This window comes from Mus caroli, unplaced genomic scaffold (assembly GCF_978045245.1).
Source record: "Mus caroli unplaced genomic scaffold, Mus_caroli_1 scaffold_10, whole genome shotgun sequence".
NCBI classification, from domain to species: domain Eukaryota; kingdom Metazoa; phylum Chordata; class Mammalia; order Rodentia; family Muridae; genus Mus; species Mus caroli.
Genome location: NW_028227265.1, coordinates 107,777,735 through 107,800,014, shown reverse-complemented (window position 1 = coordinate 107,800,014; position 22,280 = coordinate 107,777,735). Strand labels below are relative to the sequence as shown.

The 22,280-nt window shown below is 45.1% G+C and overlaps 2 protein-coding genes across 4 annotated transcripts in view; one reads left to right on the top strand and one right to left on the bottom strand.

The window, feature by feature from the left end:
- LOC110300151 (phosphatidylinositol 3,4,5-trisphosphate 3-phosphatase TPTE2-like) overlaps positions 1-2,909 on the top strand; it is an 82,683-nt gene extending 79,774 nt beyond the window's left edge. Inside the window, exons 26-27 of the mRNA XM_085843492.1 lie at positions 1,182-1,252; positions 2,789-2,909. Of these exons, the coding sequence (XP_085699618.1) occupies positions 1,182-1,252; positions 2,789-2,909 (192 nt within the window). The remainder of the gene's footprint in view (positions 1-1,181; positions 1,253-2,788) is intronic.
- A 4,286-nt stretch (positions 2,910-7,195) lies between these two features.
- Slc25a15 (solute carrier family 25 member 15) overlaps positions 7,196-22,280 on the bottom strand; it is a 23,926-nt gene continuing 8,841 nt past the window's right edge. For all 3 annotated transcript variants that reach the window (XM_021170853.3, XM_021170850.2, XM_029480431.2), the window contains exons 3-7: positions 21,625-21,883; positions 15,130-15,267; positions 12,538-12,707; positions 11,018-11,176; positions 7,196-9,667 (exon numbers count right to left, since the gene is read on the bottom strand). In XM_021170853.3, the coding sequence (XP_021026512.1) occupies positions 9,543-9,667; positions 11,018-11,176; positions 12,538-12,707; positions 15,130-15,267; positions 21,625-21,883 (851 nt within the window). In that variant the 3' untranslated portion in view covers positions 7,196-9,542. The remainder of the gene's footprint in view (positions 9,668-11,017; positions 11,177-12,537; positions 12,708-15,129; positions 15,268-21,624; positions 21,884-22,280) is intronic.

Below are 22,280 nucleotides of genomic sequence, written 5' to 3'. Positions count from 1 at the left end.
TATGAACGTTAGCCTTGTTCTAATAGAACTTCTGGTGGAGTGCTTGTATATATTTACAGGGTGTTCCTCTCACAGGAAACCTGTTTATACCAGCAGACATCCTATGGCTCTTGTGTGCCTTGTCTAGTTTATTCCCACAAAGATGGACACTTTAAACAAACAAATGAATAAAGATAGGCACTTTTACTGGATGGTTGGTGGTGGCACATGCCTTTGGTCCCAGCATTCAGGTAGATCTCTGAATTTGAGATCAGCCTGGTCTACAGAGTGAGTTCCAGGACAGCCAGGGCTACACAGAGAAACCCTGTCTTGAAAGACAAAAAAGAAAAACAAAAACGAATAAGAGAAGCATTAGATTCCAGTGTGCTAGGTTGGTAAGAGGGAGATGACCACAGAACATACAGGGTGATTATCAGAAGCAGCTTTTTATTACTTAAGGATCCCAGAAAGAAGAGAGTAGTACTCCTCACGGGAAGGAAGAAGGGAGCCAACTGAAAGCAATAGAAAGAGATCTGAGGATCAAAGCCTTACTGAGGTCCAGTGTGCGGTGCAGAACAGTCTATCGGATGGCTATCAAGCAAACAGATTTGAGTGCCATAGAGTCACACAGTAACTTGCACACACACACACACACACACACACACACTAAAATGAAATGTAAAAAATACTTAAATAAAATACAAAACAAATAAAATCAATGTAGATAGTTCCTCTACTCTGCTGGCGCTCTCTCTCTCACACTCACACACACACACACACACACACAGTCTATTGCTCTAGGGTAGAACACCATCTACATAACTCCATTTATTCCTTATGGCCTTTTCAAACGCTGTCATCTTAATGCATAAAAGTTACATTTTAATGAAGTTCAATTTACCTATTTTCTTTTGCTTTACTGCATTATATTTGCAATTTACATTTTAATTGAAAATGCCAGCTAAACAACACATTTGTAGCACATAAATACTTTCTTTAACATTTTTAACACCAAGAAAAAACAAGTCTCTTGAAGCCTTATATCTCGAGTGTATCATTAGTCTATAAAGCACTGCATATTTAATGGATGTGACTGCTCAATATTAACAGGAATACGAGACTTTAAACTCATCAGACTTAGTAGTTCTGTGCATCAATTTTATGAAGAAACTAACCTTTTTCTTTAACCATGTCTTTTTTAGAATCTTCCTAAATACTATGATGACTGCCCCTTCTTCTTTTGGTTTCATACATCTTTTATTAAAAATAACAGGTAAGATACATTGTAATCCAACAGAAACAGCTTAATGTGCCACATATTAGGACAAGGTTTACGCCAGCTGGCCTCTAAGTTCAACTCATAGAAACAAAAGATCCGTGAATCATCACCCCAATGCCTTATGTCATCTTAGTATGGGCTTAAAGTCTTCTGGATTTGTTTGCATTTATTATTAATATGAAACATACATACCACACACTATACATTTACAGTTTGTGTCTCCTTTCATCTCCTCCCCACCCCCCGCAACCCCATGGAACTCAGTCCCAGTAGAGGCTCCGGCCACCACTCAGCTCACCTCACTTGGAAAACTATGTAACTTGGTAAAGGTTTTATTTTAAACACAAGCTATTTGTTGAACCTCAGTGTTGTGCTAATCACAAGCTCTGAGCCCTTGGACTCAGATCTGAGTGTGACAGCAAATTCCTTCCAGGGAAATTTAATATGCATCTGCTCAATATGTATCGGCTCAATGCCTTGAGTTTGACAAGGCCTCAACGAACAAGTGTTGGCTAACTGGCACCCACCCACCAAATCCCATGTGTGACCCAGAGGTGTCCACAGCTTAGAAGCTGATTGACACACCTAACATCTGGGACAGGAGTTAGAAAGCATAGTATTAGTGAAGTCACCTAAAATCATTCCTATGATAATTTTCCTCTTAAATGTGATTCGAAAATCATTTATTATATAAATTGAACTGGAAATCTTTATTAAAAATAATTGGATTTGAATATTATCCCAGAGAATCTTCTGGTGGTAATAAGAAGGGGGAGGAAGAGTCAGACATATTGACAAGCAGGCAGACAGACAATGAGAACCCACTATGTCCTAACCTCTTCAAGCTGACCGAGACTGGGTAACAAGTCAAGCCTTGTAAGACACCAGCAGTGAGCCAGTGGCCCACAGACACGCACTGCACACACATTTAGAGGAGTAAGAGTGACCCTGAATCTGGGGGAGATTTTTACCATTCATTTCTGAATGTGAAAACCCTTTGACTGGTGACTCTTCGAAAGCCAGCTGGTCATGTGTTGCTGTTTCTCAGGAGTGATTTTTGCTAGTGGACAGTTTCATTCTTTGTGGTCAATGTTAATATAAAGGAGGCAAAGTTGGGTCACTTTCAATGCTCACTTTTATATGAGATCCTAAACGTGTCTGTAACATTTAATTTGCAGAGGAGTGTGATGTTTTTATAGTCATAGTCAGGAGGTGGCTGTTTAGCCCAAACACCAACTTTTCCACTTAGAGGAGAAGCAGTATTTTATTACTGAGTTTTATTATACATCTCTGGAGTATCTTTCACTTATAGAAATATCATCAATAAGATAATAAAAACCAATGTTGGAAGAATCAGCAACATATCCTTGCTAAAGGATTTTGTACTCAAAGAATTGTAAGGAGCCAACCAACACACAGAGGCTCTGATCAGCAGTGAGGTCTTTTCTGACATGCCAAAATGGGTAAACTACTGCATGCCTTTCTGTTAGCCCTAAAAGAAAGGGTAATGGCTTTCTCCCCTATTTTTAGGCTTTATCTACCAAGAAACGAATTGGATAATACCCATAAACCAAAGACATGGAAAATTTATGGTGAAAAGTTTGCAGTAGAGGTGGATTTTGATGAGACAAAGTGCAAGTTTATGAACTAGCTGTTGAGTAAGTGCCGCTCCCCTTCTTGGATAGAATCATGTTCTTCCAGATCCATGCTACATAGTTATGTCTTCTAACCAATGTTTTTGATGGTATGTCTGTATTTTATATATATGTGTGTGTATATGTATGTACATATGTTTCTGGGAAGTATATTAAATGTATACAGGAAAATTATGTCAACTGTCATTTTTTTTTCTTTTGAAGGCATATACAATACAGTCTTTCTCCTTCTCTTTTTGAGAGAAGGTTGCACTATATAGCCTTTTCTGGCCTGGAATTCACTATGTAAGCTAGTCTGAACTCACAGAAATCTACCTGCCTGAATCCTGGATCATAGGCATGCCCCACCATGCCTGGTTGTCTTTGTACTGTTTGGAACATACAGTACATGGGAGTATTAGGTATCATTTTGAAGAACTTTGAAATAACAGATCTTTTCTGTCAAAATAATTGAGCTATGCAAAAATTGTGTTCCCACAAAACACAGGTACTCACGTGTCTCTGAACAAGTGTTTATTCTGTTTTAAGTTTGTGATTTGTTTCTACTTGATTCACTTGAGATTACACAGGTACTTGCGTGTCTCTGAACAAGTGTTTATTCTGTTTTAAGTTTGTGATTTGTTTCTACTTGATTCACTTGAGATCGTTCAGATAGATCTGATTGGCAGCAAGGCCAACGTTTTGCTTTGAATCGACATGTATTTTACCTGCATACTTGTGCCTGTATGTGCTTGTGCATGGGTGTGCACGTGCCATGGTGCGTATGTAGCCAGCAGAAGAGAACTGTGGGAGACTGTGCTCTCCTCCCATCAGACGGGCTCTGAGATCGAACTCAGATCCTCAGGTTCAACAGCAAGCACCTTTACCCAGTGAGCCATCTCCCCATCCAAGCAAAACCAATGTTCTAAATCCAGAGAAGGAAAACACACACACACACACACACACACACACACACACACACACACACACACACACTGGGCCCTCACTGCTAGCTCACTTCCCTTTTCTCTGGCAGTGCACAGGTGGCTTATGGGACAAACTCCCTTTATTACACACATAGGAAGGATGAAGACGAAAGGAAACATGAAAATCGAAACCCTGGGTGATTCCCACTTGTGTGTAACATTAAGTAAAGCTGAAGGAAGCTGAGCGACCTACATGTATTAAAGCACATTGCTTCTGCTCTCCTAAACCTAGCAACTGAGGAAAGGCGCCTTTGAGCACTGGTTACCCTTGTGTCCACTTGGGATGCATTTTCTGTTTGGTATCAAGCACTGCTCCATCCCAAATCCCTGGTGGACACAGGATCTCAAAGCCATGATGGTCCTTGAAAAAAAAAATGCCATTTTTGGCTTCACTGAAATAAACTTGATTTGGATTTTTCTTTTTATCAGTAAGGATGTCAACAATTCGGGCCAAGGTGCATTCATCTGGAAACGAACGGTAGCAACCAGTAAGGCTCTCTGCGGTCACATCAAGGAAAGCATCTAAGAAATGTCAATAGATGAGTCTATCATTATGCAAAGACCATAGAGTGCCTCTCCACAAAGCAATGACAGCTACAGAACAATATAAACCTACAAGGACCATATATGTGCTGCCCTCATTGGTAGAAATAACACTATGCAGAGCATGGCTGTGTAAGGCCTGAAACACCCTGCATAATGTAGAAATAGCTCTAAAGACAACAGTTTGTGAAAATAAAAGGGGTCTGGGGCAGATCACTGCAACCAAGCAACTCTGCATGGTCGGTCAGTGCACGTTAGTTAGACTTGGACACTGGGTTAGCAGCTCAGAAGTCTGGAAGGTGAAGCTGTATATTTTGTTTTGAAGGGAAAAGAAGATAAATAAGGGCTGTGGTTGCCTTGGAAGTGAGTGAAGCTCTGCGTCTCCCTGGGAATGGGAAAGCAGCAGTCTGAGACAACTGGCAGAAGTTTCTGTCACCTTTCTTTCTTGCCATCCTCTAAACATCCCCAAAGGTCCTGCCCCCCCCCCCAGGAAAAGCACTTTCCACATTATTGTTACTATCTCCCATAATTCCAGTTATGGGAACATGCGCTGGGGCAGGACAGGCTGCACACTACTTCCTGTAATGTGCAAGCAGCACAGTCCACGGGCAGACTCCACAGCGGGTTAGCCTTGTAGCTTGTCACACTGGCAACAAGGACAGATTGCAGCGTGGTACTGGTGGTACACCTTTAATCCCAGCACTCAGGAGGCAAAGGCAGGCAGATTTTGTATGAGTTCGGGGACATCCTGGTCTACACAGTGAGTTCTAAGGTCAGCCAGGGCTACACACACAGACCCTGTCTCAAAAAGTAAACCCAACAAACAAAAGTGTTCTTTGAAAGGAGGTTCATGTTGAGGTCTCTCTCTCACCATTCCAGATTCATCAAAATCTCTAACAGTTAAAGGTGTCCATGCTATTCCAGTTTTGTTCACATTAAGAAACTTGTTTAGGCCGTTTGCTGTTTTGCTGTCCTAGACACCCAAGTGATGAGTTCTTAGAATGAACTGAGAAACTCATCTCACAAGACAGCTGAGTGATGGATGCCACATGTCCTAGACAGAATTTACCAACCTGGCATGCAATTATCTCAACTGCAAAGGGTCTGGGGCAGAAGCGTTTGGGGCTTAGTGTTACACACGTGCAATCAGCATGTGGGAGGTCGAGGAGAGAAGGCCGCCTTCAGTTCAAGGCCATTCTGTGCTTCAGGGCGAATGCCAGGCTAGCCTGGGCTACAGAGTGAGACCCAGTCTCGAAACCCCATCAAGAAAAACAATCATCTTCCTAAACTGAATAGCATGCGCGTTACTTATTTCTAAAAAAGTAGATACAGTGAGGGACTGAGTGGGGAGGGAGGCTGAGGAAGGGGGGCTGAGCAGGGACGGGGGGAGGGGGGCTCATTTAGTAAAGTGCCTGCTGAACAAGCATCAGATCTTAGCACCTGTACAGAGCACTCCTCTGCAACCCTAGCGCTGGGGGACCAAAGACAGGTAGATCTCAGGGGTTCACTGGTTGGCCAGTCCACTCAGCCAGCTCCAGACCCAGTGAGACCCCCCTTTCTAAAATAAAACAAAACTAAGGCAGACTTCAATAGCCATAGGCAGTTGGCCAGGTTTCCAGCACCAGGCAAGGTATCCCTCCAATTTAAGAGCTGTCGACTTAAAGTGTGTGTTCCACCAGGGCTCTGTGAGGGTTACCATGCTACACTGAAGCCAGTCGCCTTGGAGGAAGACCTACAGTGATTACTAAACCAGCATAATCTAACTGCATTCTAAGCATCGATCTGCATACACAGGGACGTGCAGTCCTCACCACGGAAACTTCTCTGTGCAACAGACAGAGACCATTACAGACGACCATAACCGATCACACTACAGATTTGCAGAGCCCAACTACAACACAGCTCCTGCTTCTGTGGCTCAGATTTCATTGTAGACGAGGGGGTGGGGACGTTGTAAGAACCAAAGGATCATGAAATTTTCTATGAGATTGTGTCTCCTAGAGGCACATACACACAGCAGCTACACCCATGAAGCCTCAGTAACATGGCTGCCTAAATAAGATCTCAACAATGTCTTGTATATTGTCTCAACACCAATAGATACTATATCAAAATAAGAAAGCTCACCAGGCCTCATTCCTAGACCAAGAACTACAGGCAACTCAGGAGTGCTGAGAGCAGGGAGCCTTCTCCAGGGAAGAGCACACCAATAGGTTATCCAACAGCAAATGGTCAGCGCTGAAAACACACACACAAGTAACATTATAGAAACTGAGCAGGAGAAGATAGGTATATGCTGCATGTGTGTACATGGTGTGTGTGTGTGTGTGTGTGTGTGTGTGTGTGTGTATGCATGTTTATGTGTGTTATGTGTATTTATGTGTGTGTGTCTGTGCGTGTATATGTGCATGTGTACTGCATGTGTATGTATGTATATATATATATATATGTATGTGTATGTGCATTTATATGTGTTACAACAAAGAGAAAAGAGGCCATGAATTTGAATGAGAGAGCAAGGTGGGACTAAATGTTTAGAAGGAGGAAAGGGGAAGGGGGAAAACAATAATTATACAATAATCTCAAATTCTATAAATTACTTGAAAATATAAGCTGAAGAACTGGTAGAAGGAAACAGGCAACCTCTGGCTGCCACACACTCATGCATGGGTGAATGCACGCTCACACACACTCACACATTCACCAAAAATGTACAATAAATAAATGAATACAGGCTGTCTTTTGCTATGTACAGACACTACGACCAGAGCAAGTCTTAGAAAGGCAAGCATTTAATCAGGAGCTTGCTTACAGTTTCAGAGGGTTACTCCATTATCCCAGCAGGGAGCACTCAGGCATGAAAACTCTGGGGTTGAGAGACTAGGCAAAGGCCATCCACAGTATCACACTTCCTCCAACAGGCCTCGCCTCCAATCCTCCTAGTCCTATCAAACAGTTCCATTCCCTAGTGATTAAACATCCAAATATGAGACTATGGCCACATTCTCATTCAAACCACCACATGGGTGGAGGCAGAGCACAATTTTAAAGGGCTGTAGCATACAAAAGTAATGCTTTCTGTCAACTTCCCAGCAGTCAAATTATTTTACACCAGGAATCTAGCTGACAGAAAGAACACTTGTTCCAATACAACCACCACCTTGAAGAATTATTATCCATAACTCTTTAACATTGGCCCTTTATATAAATGTATTTAAGTGAAATTCTTCATAGACTCACATTAGGTTTATTTAATAATGACAGAGCACTCGTTTCTTTAAATAAAGTATCTCAAAGTTCTAGTTTTGTCTCAAGAACAATTGCACCCAAACATGAAACCACAAATCAAACCGACAGATTGAGTTTTTAAAATATTTCTCCTTAGGCCTCTATCTTTCCCTTCCCCTCGTTCCTGACTCTTTCTATGGGAAAGACCACAATGGACAGACTGAGGAGACACGCTGCCAACAAGACTAATGTGCACTAGACCCCAGGCACCTAGAAGGGAAAGAGCTTGGCTTTGAACAGTCTTCCTGCAGGAAGCCAACCCTACATCTGCTTCAATTCAGATCAGTTCAGATGAAGCAGCACTCAGTAGCCATTGGTCATAGAGAACAGAGAGCACTGGAGTAGAAAGACAGTTTTCTCATGAATGCCGAGTTTTCTCCAGGAATGCTGACAGGTGCCCCTCCCCACCCCCCTTTTTGGAAATATTTTACTTTCCTGACCCTTGTACTCCTGGCACTGTGGCAAGGTCAACCTACCTCCTTCAGCCTTACAAGCAGAGTGGGAACAGTGCCCACTACCAACCCCCTGGCCTTGGAGCAGTACAGACAATGTGCCTGATCTCTGTGGCGAGAAGACCCCACAGCCACAGAAGAAAAATGTGGGGTCCAGGTTTTTGGTTGCTACATACATACCACCCTAATTTAATAAAAATACCTTTATTATGTCACAATGCTTTCCAAAGTTATATATCATCTACAGTCATTGAAATTCATAAACTGCCAGCTCCAAATACAGAAGCAGATCAAGGAATCATGGACCCAAAAGTGAGCTTCAGAAAGGGTATCTAGCTAATGGGCTCCTTTGGATGTCTCCATTAGTAGAACCCTGTGATCAAAGCGGGGAGCCCAGACTTCCTTTCTGCTCCCTGAAAGGGCGTCTGATTGGTGGAGACAGAGACACAGTGGGCTCAGAGTGGCCTCAGATCTAGTACCAAAGGAGCACCCTGGATTCCTGCTGAGAGCAGGCAAGAACCTCTGTTGGTTTTCAAGAGAGCATGGCAGGGCAGTCCCTGTCTTTCAGGAGCAGCACAGAGGGAGGAAGCTCTGAGTGAGAAGGAGCCGGTGCGTCCTCTGCTGCCCTCCAGAGGTCTAACACTCTAGCCACACCTCCCAGTACCAGAGGGTAGAATGAGAAGCCCACCTAGAAGATGAACTGCACTGTGAGGGAAGAAGCGTCATGAGAAAAATCCGGGATATCCACCCTGAAACTTCATCAAGAACATAGAAGCCACACAACTTTGCACAGAAGCTTTTCTAAAAATATAGAGGGATATTTTAGCTTTAATATACCACAAAAAGTTTAAAAAATAAAGTTAGCCTCTTAGTGCGCAGGCCCAGCGGCTTTCAGCAATAGCCTTCTACCTAGGATCATTTATAAGCAATCATCTACAACCATCTACCTAAAAATTGGTCACCATTTATAATTAAACCCAGAACAAAGTCTTGTTTTCCTGTGGTGACAGGGCCATCTAAATTGCATGTGTACCGCTGACTTCCACTGAATTTGTCCTGAAATGAAGGCAGTCTGCACAAGGCTGGTGCATAAGGCTAGTGTATGAGGCCACTGGATTCCCTGTGTATAAGGCCACCAGTTCCCCTGTACACTCACTCTACCAAGGGTGGACTTTTCTGTTTGAGTTCAATAACAGGCAGAAATTATACTGTGTAGAATGGAGGACCATCCACAAAAAATCCAAGACTTTGAATAGAAGAAGGGAAGACAAGTTCAAAGTTCCAATGATTCACATAATTCTACATTGTTCTTGTACTCCCTGAAACCCTGAGTTGACCAGTCACTAAAAGCCTGCCTTGAATCCAGGCGCACCAGGACACTTCACCATGCTTCCAATTGGTTCATCATCAACTTCCTGCTGTACTCATAGGCCAAAAACAGTGCCCCATTGGCAGGGAATGCGCGGATCATGGTGGGTTTCAGTCCAGAATACAAGGCTGTTATTCCTGGAATGCAAAAGGGCGACTGAAAAATCATGACAGCATTTTGGGGGGGGGGGGGGCGCGGGCACACGTACACAGAAGAGACTGTGCCCACAAATTCAGACAACAGCACCAGAACCCACGAGATAAAAGGACTAGTTTACGTTCCCCTCGACAGACTACAGAAACAAGATAAGCAGCAAGCCCTGGGCAAAGCTCATTGGTACTTAAATAACAAATCGATTTCTAAGCCTGCAGGACTCCTGCAGTGTAGACATGGCAGAGCAAAGGCCTAACATGGCCAAGTGGAGGCCACTGAGGAGCCAAGCGACTAGCAAAAGAACCTGAAGTGTGTTTCTAGTATTAGTCTGCTCAGCGTGGTCATGAGGGAGACAGAACTAGGGTGAGCCAGGCAAAAGTGGAGATGACACTTGGGAGTAGTGGTAACATACAAGGCATTTGATTCCTGCATTTGATTTGGGACATGAGTTTAAGCATGTCTCTGTGTCTCTCTGTCGCTGTGTTCTCTCTCTCTTTAAACCCAACGCACAGGTTCTTAAGCCAAGGCTTTTTTTTTTTTTTTGCTGTTTTGTTTTTCAGATAATGACGTTTTGACCATATACTTTATCTACTTCTCCTTTTAAATTATTTCATTTTCAAGATTACAGTATAATTATATCTTCAGGTTACAATATAATTATATCATTTACCTCTTCTCTTTCTTCTCTTCAAATCGTCCCATAACCCTAGTTTTAAGATATCTAAATGGTGGATGCCAGAAAGACAGAGCAGGTCTTTGGTTGCACAAAGCTGATGTCATATAAACATGACTTTAAAAAGTCTGCATCCTCCTGCAAAACTCTAAAAACTTGATTCACGTTAAAAAATGCTCAGACCATTTCTCATCTCAGAAATATTATTGCTAAAGATGCTCTATTACATTCTTTGCAGTGAAATAGGAATGTAATACACTCATTAAGTTCTTTAAAAGCCTTAGTGATCCGGTCAGGGCTGTGCATGTTTAGTCTATGTAAATGAGGTGATGTTACTGGCTTCAAAGCATTCTTCCCCCTAACACTAACAAAGTCTGCATCTTAAAATCCCCCCTACGAAGGTATTTAGAACACAAAGAATCCTGCCAGATACATGGTCCAAAAGTTAGAAAAAGAACTTTAAACATTTTTGAGAATAATGAAAATAAAAGCTAAAGCAAAAGGTTTGGAGATAGAAGGCAGACACATGAACACAGTACTAAGAAAAAGGCAGGAGGCAGGCAGGCAGGCAGGCAGGCAGGCAGGCAGGCAAGAGGAGGCCACAGGGTGGACTAACCCAGGTCACTGTGAACACACTCATCTCTGCACACATCAGACTCACCTTCATTCTTTACGATACTCAGGAAGGTCCTGACGAGTCCTGTCTGCTTTCCAGTCATAGAAAGAACTTGAATTCTAGATTTGATACAATCCACCGGATACACAGCAAGCCACAGGCAAATCCCACCAAATCCACCGCTCAGCATCAATGGCACAGGACCTAGAGAGGGAGAGCAGCCAGTGGTCCTTTGTTTTAGGTGGTATTTCCAGGAGTACACGTAACACTTAAAAGGAGCACAACTTCTGTCTCAGAAGCTGGAGTCTCCCCAGGCCTCAGCAAAACCAGCTGCTCACTCGGTCGAGTATTGTGCCCCCACCCCAACCTTGTCCTCCAGTTGGGGTTGGCCCACCTACAACCAACAGGTCTCACATCACAGGGATGCAGAAACAAGCCACTGAAATACAGTCAGGTCTTCCTCAAGTTTAACTCCCAATAGCCCCAAATCTCTCTCTACTATGACCAAAACAAAACTTTGTGCTGCTCCCTAAAAACCACAATTTTTTAGCAGATTTTTAAAATGTACTTCACTGAACAGGTACAACTGGGGATGTTTGTCTCTGTGACAATGATGGACACTGATCAATCCCCTTCATCACCTGTTGGCCTTACCCTCAGAGCTAAGGTTCTTAAGGTAGAGACACAACTTTGAGTGAAGACTTAACAGTGAGGTATACAGTTAAACAGCAGAAATGTCCTTTAGGCTGTTCAGCCAGTGTATCAAATACTAGTCTCATAAATGCTAGATGCCTCCTCCTCTTGTCGTTTTGGGGGTTGTTTTTCTGTTTAGTCTTGAATGTCCTTTTTTTCCTCAGGTAAGGCTGGTTGTGTCTCCCCAGGGAACTCTGACAATTTCTTAAGCTACGTTGTTTGCTTGTTTCGATTTCTCTCTGGAGAGGGGTTGCCACATGTAGTGGAGAAATGGCCAGGAATGCCACTGAACATCTTGCATACGCAGGATAGCCCACCACAGCGTCTTGGGAAATCCTGTCAGTTAAATGCCTGAGCGTAAGGAACACTGAGATCTCTCGTTAAGTGTTTATTTAACGGATGGTGAATTTTAAAAGAAGTCTGAGAAGCGAACTTGTTTGTGACATGACGTCAGAAATCAAACTCGGTAGATAATCTTACTGAGATGTAACTGCAATGACCTCATTTAAAGATTAGCCAATCTTTCAAATCAAGTTTTTAAAACAGTGTGATTATTGATAGCTGATTTCTCCATCAGGAAAATAATATCTCTTTATTTCTTCCTCTAAAATGGACCCAGAGAGGTTACTACCACCCAGAAGGGGAAGGGACCACAGTAACAGTATTGATGCCAGAGAAGAGGTTTGGGAAACAAGGGTTCATCTTCAGAAGTCTCCCTCAGGAGATGGTAGGAGCCAACACCTGCCGCCAGTTCACTCTGGGGCACCCAGGAACTCCCCAGAAAGGTGCACAGTGAGCACCACCTCTGGAAGCGAGCAACCCCAGGAGGCAGAGACCACTGGACCCAATGTCGTCAACGTGAATACACTTACCTAGTTCGTCTTTTGATCTCCCTGATGCGAAGAATGACCTGCTCAGTTCATAGCCACCGAAGAAGAAGAAGTAGCCTGGTACTTCTCGAAGTAAAGTGCTTGAGAGCCCATGGTAGAAGCCCAAGGGGCCGTCCTTCCTAAAGATCTCCTTCACAACTGACCAAACTGTACTGGGGAGACAAAGCAGGAGGCACACTCAGAGCAGGCGGGAGAATGTGTGTGCATGCGATGAAGACAAAGCAGGAGGCACGTTCAGAGCAGGCGGGAGAATGTGTGTGCATGCGATGAGATTTTTGTATCCAGGATGACTTATGCTGCCAACTTTGCCCTAGCCATGTGGGTGGCTTTCCTGAGACCCTCCTTTTCTTCAAAGGACACCTGTTAGACTTCTTGGTACTTTTGTTCAACAAACCAACTGCTCACTTACTCAGGCCTAATCCAGCCTGGTAACCTGGTATACATTTCTCTTCAGTCACATTGACTGAGATGTAAATAATAAGGAATTAAAATAAAGAGCCATCCAAGTCTGGCAGTAGATAAACCATGCAATATTTGCCCAGTGCCTTCCTAATGCCAGGGAGGCCCATCTCCTAACCTTTCTAGTGTACTAGTTACTTGTTACAAAATATCTGACAAGATGCAAACTTAAGGGAGAAAGGGCTTAAATTCTGGCTCACAGTTCAGAGGGATACAGTCCACAGTGGGGGCAGCAGGAATCTGGAGCAGCTGGTCACACATTGTCTGCAGTCAGAAAGCCAGGTCAGTGACCACGGAAGGTGCAAAGTGGACTCTGTCGTTTTATGCAGTCTAGGACACAGGTGCAAGTAAGGGTACCACCTACTCATTAGGTGAGTCTTCCTACCCCAGGTTAAATAAAGATAATCCCTCACAGATGTGTCCTTACCTCCTCGGTGATTCTAGATTCTGTCAAGTTGACACTCAACAGTGACCATCACACTATCTATCGATCGATCGATCTATCTATCTATCTATCTATCTATCTATCTATCTATCTATCTATCTATCTATCTACACAGGGAGAGAAAGAAAGAGAGAGTGAGTAAGTTACTTGAAGGCAAGACAAGAAACTCTCAGGGTCAAGTCATAGCCCTTGGGATCCCAGGAATACCCAGAACTGAGTCTCTTAAGCAGGAGGGGCAAGGGGTGACTGCCGAGAAACTCCCTTTTACAGATAAGCCCTGCTCCTGGAGCAGCTTTAGTACTAGGCAGCCTGAGTCCACATCACCACAGTGTGCTGTGTGGTACGTTGTATCCATACAGAGTGCAAGCAGAAAGCCGCATGCTACATATGAACACTCCCTCTGTTCTTAGGTAGCAGGAGAGATGAAGCCTCATGTCCTAGAATGGCCAAGGCAATAAGGACCACCCCCTTCGGAGAGCTTTGTACGGGCAGCCATGCCCCTGCAACCGTGCCCCCACCGCAGTATAAACATACTAAGTGAATCCAACTCAATACAGCTGCCAGTGAGCCTGCATCCAGGCCTGGGGGGGGGGGGCAGTGGTGGTGTTAAAGTTCTACTTCTTACTCTAGGCACTGGCTACAAAGTTGCATCCGTTTAGACTGTGAGCTGAATGTATTCACAGCCTCATAGGGAGGAGGTTCTAGCTCTGAAATGACCCTTTAAAACATTGCAGGGAGCCGGGCGTGGTGGCGCAAGCCTTTAATCCCAGCACTTGGGAGGCAGAGGCAGGCGGATCTCTGAGTTCAGAGGCCAGCCTGGTCTACAGAGTGAGTTCCAGGACAGCTGGGCTACACAGAGAAACCCTGTCTCGAAAAACCAAAAAAAAAAAAAAAAAAAAAAAAAAAAAAAAAACAATGCAGGGAGATTCCCCGCCTGTGACTAGCACAGAGGGAACCAGTGACAGTGGTCAATTTGTGGATCACTTCACAGAAGATGTACAGACCTGGGGCGGCAGCGACACCCTTCACCCAATCTTCAACCTGATACATCAAAATAAATAGGCAAGATTTGTGATTAACATCAGTGACAGTTTTTCTATTCTAGAGACGTCGGGTGGCATATATATCCTCATGGTAATGGGCAGGTGCTTTCGAGTCTATGCTGAGCAGTGCTCTGACCACAGACACCAGATCTGCTTACAAGGTGTTGATGAATACTTTCAGAACCTGAACCCTTAGCAAGCAAACACACGTGAAGGTTTGGCAAGGGTAAGATTGGCACCAGATTGTGGCGAATATTCATGTGGAATTAGAGGAAGGGCATCAAACACTCACCTCAGAATCTACAGCCACACTTACCTTTTCTCTCAGATCCAGTTCAAAGCTGTCTCCCAAATAAGGCCATGCCTTATACACCCAGGAGGGGAGGACAAAGTGGGTAATTCAGCTCCTTGGTGTCTGCATTTCTGCACTATTATATATAACTGCCTAAGACGCCCTACAGGGGGAGTCCTCACACAAACAGTCCTTTCATAAAAGTGTCCCCTGCTGCCATATTTTAGAATAGAGAAAGCTGTTTCTACACTTACCACTTACTTTTAACAATGTAAGATAAAAAACACAGTACCCGGAGATGAACGACTTAACATCTATGAATGGACAGCACTTACTTCTGGCTGGCCGCTATCTTTCCTGATGTCTCCATTTCATACATGGTCTGCAGCCGGCACTTCACAAGCTCCGTGGGGCAGAGCACCAGCGCGGCAAAGGCGGAGGCAAAGGAGCCAGCAGCTGCATTCTGAAGGTCACTGAAAAGGCAAAGAAGGCTCACCATCGGCTTACCCGCCCCTTCAGCTCTCAGCAAACCGGAGAGACCACGGGGATGCGAGAAGGGAATCTAGGTGTGCTGTCCCGTCTAAGAATCCCAAGACCCTGAGGCAGACAGCAGTATCCCGGTTCCATATGAGGAATGGCACTTATGTCAGGCATCAAACCCAGATCTGCCTGACTGCCACATTTGTGCTTATGTCCCATCCCCAATTCCTATATTGAGTACTAGAGTGTGATAGTATTTAAAGCAAGGTTGCTTGTAGGGGTTGGGAGGAATATGTGACAGGGTTTCTTGGTCTAGCCTTGGCTGTCTGAGAACTCACTTTGTAAACCAGGCTGTCCTCCAATTTATACAAACCCACACTGCTTGTGTCTCCTGAGTGCTGGGTGTGTGAACGGGTGTGCCACCACCACCACCGGGCAAGCATGGGTTCTTAAGAGGCAGTTAGGAATAGCTGAGTTCCGGAGGATGAGGCCTTCATCTTGAGTTCAGTAGCCTAGTTCAGTAGCTCTCTCTGACAAGTGGGGACACAGTGACAAGCCATGACTGAGGGCATGGCAGTAGGAATTGAGCCTGCTGGCTTTGACTTTGCAGCCTTCAGAATTTTTGTTTAAGCTTCCTAATGGGTGGTGTTTTGTTTAGTAGCCCAAGCTAAGGCCCATAAAGAAAACAATGAGGAGGGACCATAGGAGAGAGAGGGAAAGCACCTACAGCCCTACCACCCCAAATATATTCTATTCATACCTTTGTTTACTTGTGGCAATATTCCTTTGGGCCTAAATCCAACCTGGAATAACCAGGTATGTCATATAACCACCACAGATAAAAAGTCTAGGTTTTTTGTGATCACAAAGATTTCCCAGTTCAGTTATGACCTCTGATGGGATTTGGCATGGTTTGCATGGTTGCTACCCAACAGTTTCTATGGTGGCAGCTTGGTCCCTGGTGTCTTCTGGTTAAGGTGATGGAAGCTTTAAGAGGTGGGGCCTACCCATGTAAACACCTAACCGTGACAAGCCATTGCCAATGTTATTGATTATGATCCACAACCTGATGGCTGCTGAAGATGACACTTAGTATGTCATCAAATAAAGAAGTCAAGCTGGTGCCTCAGCAGCAGCTTCAGCTCTCTTGACTGGCATTCGTGGTACTAGACGGGACTTTGCACACTACTAAAGGAGAAACTCAGTCATCGAAATCTCCCAGCTACAAACCCTGAGACCTACCACAGTGAGCCACCTACCAGACAGACGGGGGCAATATCGGCACAGATGTTAAGGAAATAACCAGCTGTCGGGAAATCCTGCTGCTAAGGTCAAACACTGACGCTACCAGACAGCCCCAAGCTTGGTACAAAAAGGTAGACTCCCTTTGTGAGCAGGGCTTCCTCTTCTCTGCAGAATCCCGGCCCCCACATTACCTACCTGAGATTCCTGGAATGCCACCCCGTGCTAATGAGGCAGCTCAGTATCTTAGCTTTCAGCCAATGACCTTTGCCCTGGATATTCCCACCTCCATTGGCTTAGGGGGAAACCTACATTGTAATCAAACCATTCCCAGTGACAGGCTGCAATCCTCATAGATCAGAACTTCTCGGCCCTCCTCAAGGAAGCTGCTTGGAGTGGAAAGACAATGCATAGAAATTTGGAGCACTTAATCCTAAATTCGATATCTCTATCAAACCCCTCCCCTCAAGACATCTGCGTGAGAGGGGAGGTGGCAAGACAGTAAGAGCCAGAGGGGATGGACGGCTCCAAGGAAGCTGTGTCTTGCAAACCCAGGAGAACTGATGGATTTGTAACCTCAGAGACTATGGCAGCATGCATGAGACTTGCACAGGTTCAAGCCATATCAGGTCCCAGCACCAAGAAAGGGGTGGTGGGCATAGGCTCCCTCCCTACGACCACCAAGAAGCTACCACCCTCTGACACCTGGCAGCAGAGGACAAATTCTCCAGTGGCGTGTCCCTGGGTATATTCACCATCCTTCCCTGTCAGAGTTGGGCAACACAGAGTGAACTAAGCAGCATTTCTGTAGACTTTTCATTTTGCTCTGTTTGCCTCATTGATCTTTTGCTTGTTTATTTTGACGTTCATGGGGGGGGGGTTGTGTTTGTCTTGTTTTGTTTTAGAGAGAGGAGAGAGGAAGAGGAAATGAATATAAAATTAGGTGGGTAGAGGGGTAAGAAGGATCTGGGAAGAATTAGGAGGGTGGGAAAACATGATCAAAATAACCTGTATGAGAAAAATTTCAATTAAAAGGAGGTGGGGCCTAGGGTGCTGCTATCCTTAGAGGGGACTAATATAGTTCTCACAGGACTGCGGTTAATTCCCACGAGAGCAGAGCTCCCTGGAATATCTGGTGATCTCTCCTCACACAGCCCTGCCATGATTCCATTGGCAAGGCTGTCACATAGCCAGAAGACACCCTTGAAGAGCCAAGCAGATATCAGCCCCAAGCTCTTATACCCCCCAGACTACTGTGAGCTAAACTTGCTTTTCTTGCTTCCAACGCTGGCCTTGATTTTCTGGGAGTCTCACCTCTGTGAGTCAAGCCACCAGCTGCTGTCCACATACTAAGCAGGTCTCTCTAACATTCCAGGCCTCGGGAGAGCAGGCTCACCATGGTGCTGTCAGAGTCAGGGCTGTTTGCTGGGTAGACTTCCTTTTGACCTTCGAGAATTAAGCCTACCGCCATGAACCAAGGAGAGTCAAACAGGCATACGGATGGATGTCCTCGTGTAGAGGCGTCCATGATGTGAAGCATGTGTCTGTGCTACTTAGTACTCTCCTTCACAGCACTCCTTAGAGCTTAGTACTCTCCTTCACAGCACTTCTTAGCACATTTATTAAAAGCTCAGGCTTCAAATGGTCTTTTGGCCAGCCTACAGACCATACTTGACCTTCTTCAGGGACTCTCTCTCAACCTGCTGACAGGCAACTCTCAATTAGCGTCATTACCTGGAATGTGCCAAGTTTGCTAGAAAAAAAAACATCAGTCGATAAACATGGAGGTCCACTCAACTTCAGGGTTTGGGATCAGTCCAGAATCTGAATGGACACAGAGCATCTTAGAGAGAGCAGGAAGAGGCCAAATCAACCGTTTCTATGGACTCTGGCTTTCCCATAAACACTTTCATCTTCCGGTGCACAAAATAAGGCCCACAGACAGACCTTCGGCTCTGCATGTCAGATGCCCTTGTACAACTGGGATTGAAAGGGCATGCAGTGTGGGATGGGGTTTCCTAAGAATCTGTGCAGATGTTTCTGTCTCTCTGGATATTTTTGCTGTGTTGGTCTGCTTATTTTGATTTCCACTTTCATGGTTTTGAATGTGTGTGTGCTTCTCACTCTCTTCATTTGTTTGTTTTAAAGAGGAAAAAGGAACATAAAGTTGGTAGGGAGGTGGGAAGATCTGGGATCATCCTGGGGAAGGATAAAATATGATCAAAAGATATTATATGAATTTTTTTCCAAAAAAGAAAACAGGAAAGAAAGAGAATGTCCTATTTGTCATCCAGTGAATAAGAATCATGACCTAAATGTCTCTACTGTGCAAGATCTCACGCAACCAGGTCAAAGCACATGCCACATTAAATTCAAATCAGGACATGTTTGTGCTGTGGTTGCAGAAATCCACAGCAAACGCTTACCAACCCCATCTCCCTTTGCTACTCTTGATAAATGTTCCTTCTAGATCTGACCTGTATCCTTGCTGCTCTAACAGAGGATAGGGCAAAAGGGGAACAGTGGGCTCAGATGACCCTGTCCTTGATCCGGCAACTGTGACAATTTCTCCGTCTGAAAGACAGGCGATGGCACCTCCCCATGATCACACTAAGGATTGTAAAGACAGAGCCAGCTTACATGCCAATGGACAGCAGACCAGAGGCTATATTCTCCCAGCAGGTAGAAATTAAAACTGTTCCCAAGAGAGAAAAGGAAGGACTCTGAGCTTAGAACAAGTTCACTATGCTGACTTCCTTACTGAAGAACTTGTATGGCTAAAAAGCTGCACACTGAGGGTATCGCATGACATAAATGAACTCAAAGATCCATACGAGAAACACAGTAAGGCACTTTCCAACCCTTTCTCACTGACCCTCTTGCTTCTGGAGAGAGGGTGTGGAGAACCACAACTCTAAATGTCCTATTGCGCACCACCAGGAAAGCGCTAAGCGAGCACAGTAACGCACACCCGTTGCCCCGTGTGGGACGCTGAGGCAGGATGATGGTGAATTTCAGGAGAGTCCAGGCGACACAGCGGGACCATGTCTCTAATAGGACACAAAGACAAAGCAATGTGCTCACACCAGTCTCTGTCCCTAGGTGGAGAAACAGGGAAAGTGAGGAGGGACACGTGGGCCAGATCCCCAAGAGATTCTGCCCATCAGCATCTCTGTCCTACAGCCAAAGAGGGTTATTCTGTCCCAAAGAGGACAGGGTTGTCTACCAGAACCTTCCCGAGGTACCCACTGCCTCTTTGGCTTCTCTCCCCCACTGTCCTTCCCTAAGGAAGCTGAGGAAGATGAACCCAGATGTCCTGAAGAATGGACGTCTCTGCTTCAGCTGGACAAAGCCAGCTGCCTACTGCTTTGCTTCTGTAAGATCTCCCCTGAGGGACGCTAATCTCTTAGCTCTCTGCCTGCTTCTGTCTTTGACTCAGCTTCCTGTTCTCTCTTCGCTGCAGGGCTAGGGGATTCTGTTCCATCCTCCTCCACCCTATACTGTCTCCTTGGGCTATCTTATCCAGTCCTCAGTTTTCAAACACAAGTTCTCCTCATCGTGATCAAACTCATGCCTATAAAATGGCACATCTGCATCTTGGAGATAGCTCCAGAGCACACGTCCATGTACAAGTTATCTACTTTAGTTGTGTGCAACCTATGACTGCAATAAAGGTTCCAATTCCAGGCTGGAGAGATGGCTCAGCAGTTAAGAACAGTGACTGCTCTTCCAGAGGTCCTGAGTTCAATCCCCAGCAACCACATGGTGCCTCACACCATCTGTAATGGGATCTGATGCCCTCTTCTGGTGTGGCTGAAGATAGCAACGGTGTACTTGTATAAATAATAAATATTTTTTTTTTAAAGTTCCAGTTCCTACTGACAGGGCAAACAAGCCTGCCTATGTAAGGATGTGCATGCGTGTGCCTGTGTGTGTATATATGCAGGTGTGCATGTGTGTGCCTGTGTATGTATGCAGGATGTGCATGCATGTGCTTGTATGTGTATGAATGCAAGATGTGCATGCATGTGCCTGTGTGTGTATATGTATGCAGGTGTGCATGAACATGGATTTCTTAGAAGCTATTCATCTGTTATTTGAAAAAGGATCTCTCACTGGGACTATCTCTGCCTTCCTTCCCTGTACGGGGACTATAAACATACACCAATTCCAGATTGCAATGTGGGTAACAGGGTTCTAACTCATGCCTTGTGTGGTGGTTTGAATATGCTTGGCCCAGGAAGTGGCACTATTAGGAGGTATAGCCTTGTTAGAGTCTGCCTGGCCTTGTTGGAGGAAGTGTGTCACTGTGGGGATGGGCTTTGAGACCCTCCTCCTAGCCATATGAGAAAGTTTTCCCCTGGTTCCCTTTTGAACAAAATGTAGAACTCCAAGCTCCTTCTCCACTCCCAAGCCTGTCTGGATGCTGCCAGGCTTCTCACCATGATGATAATGGACTGAACCTCTGAACCTGTAAGCCAGCCCCAGTTAAATGTTGTCCTTTATAAGCGTTGCTTTGGTCATGGTGTCTGCTCACAGCAATGGAAACCCTAACTAGGACACCTTGCAATCACTTTAGTAATTAAGCTTTTCCAAGCCCCTCCCCCAATTTAATTTTAAATCAGTCCAAATCAGTCAGCATTTGAAGGAAGGATGGCTAAGTACCCCCACAGCTTATGAAGGCTGTCTGGTCTTTGAATGACAGGTTCTGCAGAGGAGATCAGGCACAAACAGAGGGCTGGTAAACAGGGACAGGTCAGACAAAGGAAGCTGGGTCTACCTGTAGCTTCCTAAACTCTAAGTTTCTTGTCTAACATCGCGCAGGTAATCTCTTTCAATGCTCTCTGTGAATGAAAGGGAAACCTAACGCTTAAGCCCCACATTCTACACTTTTAGCCCAGCACTTCTGCTCACATGAAAAGCATCTTCCCAGGGGAACCAAAGCACACACTGGACTCTTAACACCATCCATTTGGCCGTCTCTGGTTTGCACCAGGAGACAGGATAGGACATCAGAATGGTTTTGAGAAGGAAACCTCTCTCCTGTCAATGTCACTGAAGTCAAGCGTTCTCTTATTTTAAGAACGAGTGCCAGCGTCCCGACTCACCTCAGTTTTGCCTGCTGATCCAATCCAACCACTTTACGGACCACCTGCTGGCAGAAGCCGTAACACATGAACAGCACCGAGTTCTCTGCTATATTGGCAATCAGTGCAGGGCTGGTGCCCTTGTAGAAGCCACGGAAGCCCACCTGGGAGTAGGTCTTGAGGCAGCAGTCTGTGAGGCCCCGGTAGAGGTCTGGAAAGGTCTGCATCTTCACCTTCATGGTGTCGAAGGGCTGCCCAGTCAGTACGCATGCTGTGCCCCCTAGAGGTACAACAGGAGTCTTTAGGATGGTCTGCAGCCACGGACAGGAAGGGGAGCAGCTTGCTGTCCGTGGTTAACCAGTACTTTAGTTCCGACTGACTGTCTTTGTCCCAAATCTCTAGCCAAGTTCAATAAACAACTTCTAGTGGGTACCTATGCTGGCCAGCACCAGAGTCCCATCCTAAAGAGAGCCATGCTTACCAAGAGAGACGTTTATGGTTCTACATGCCAAGCCCTGTACAAAGCCTATATTTGGGGACCAGCCATGGTGGAACTGGAGAGTCGTGGAGAGAGATGGACTGGAACCTTGTTTGAGGGAGCTGCCACAGACAGGAGATACACCTCTGAGCCTCTCTGTTCGTCATCGGTGCCATCTCACAGTGTTCACACAAGGTTA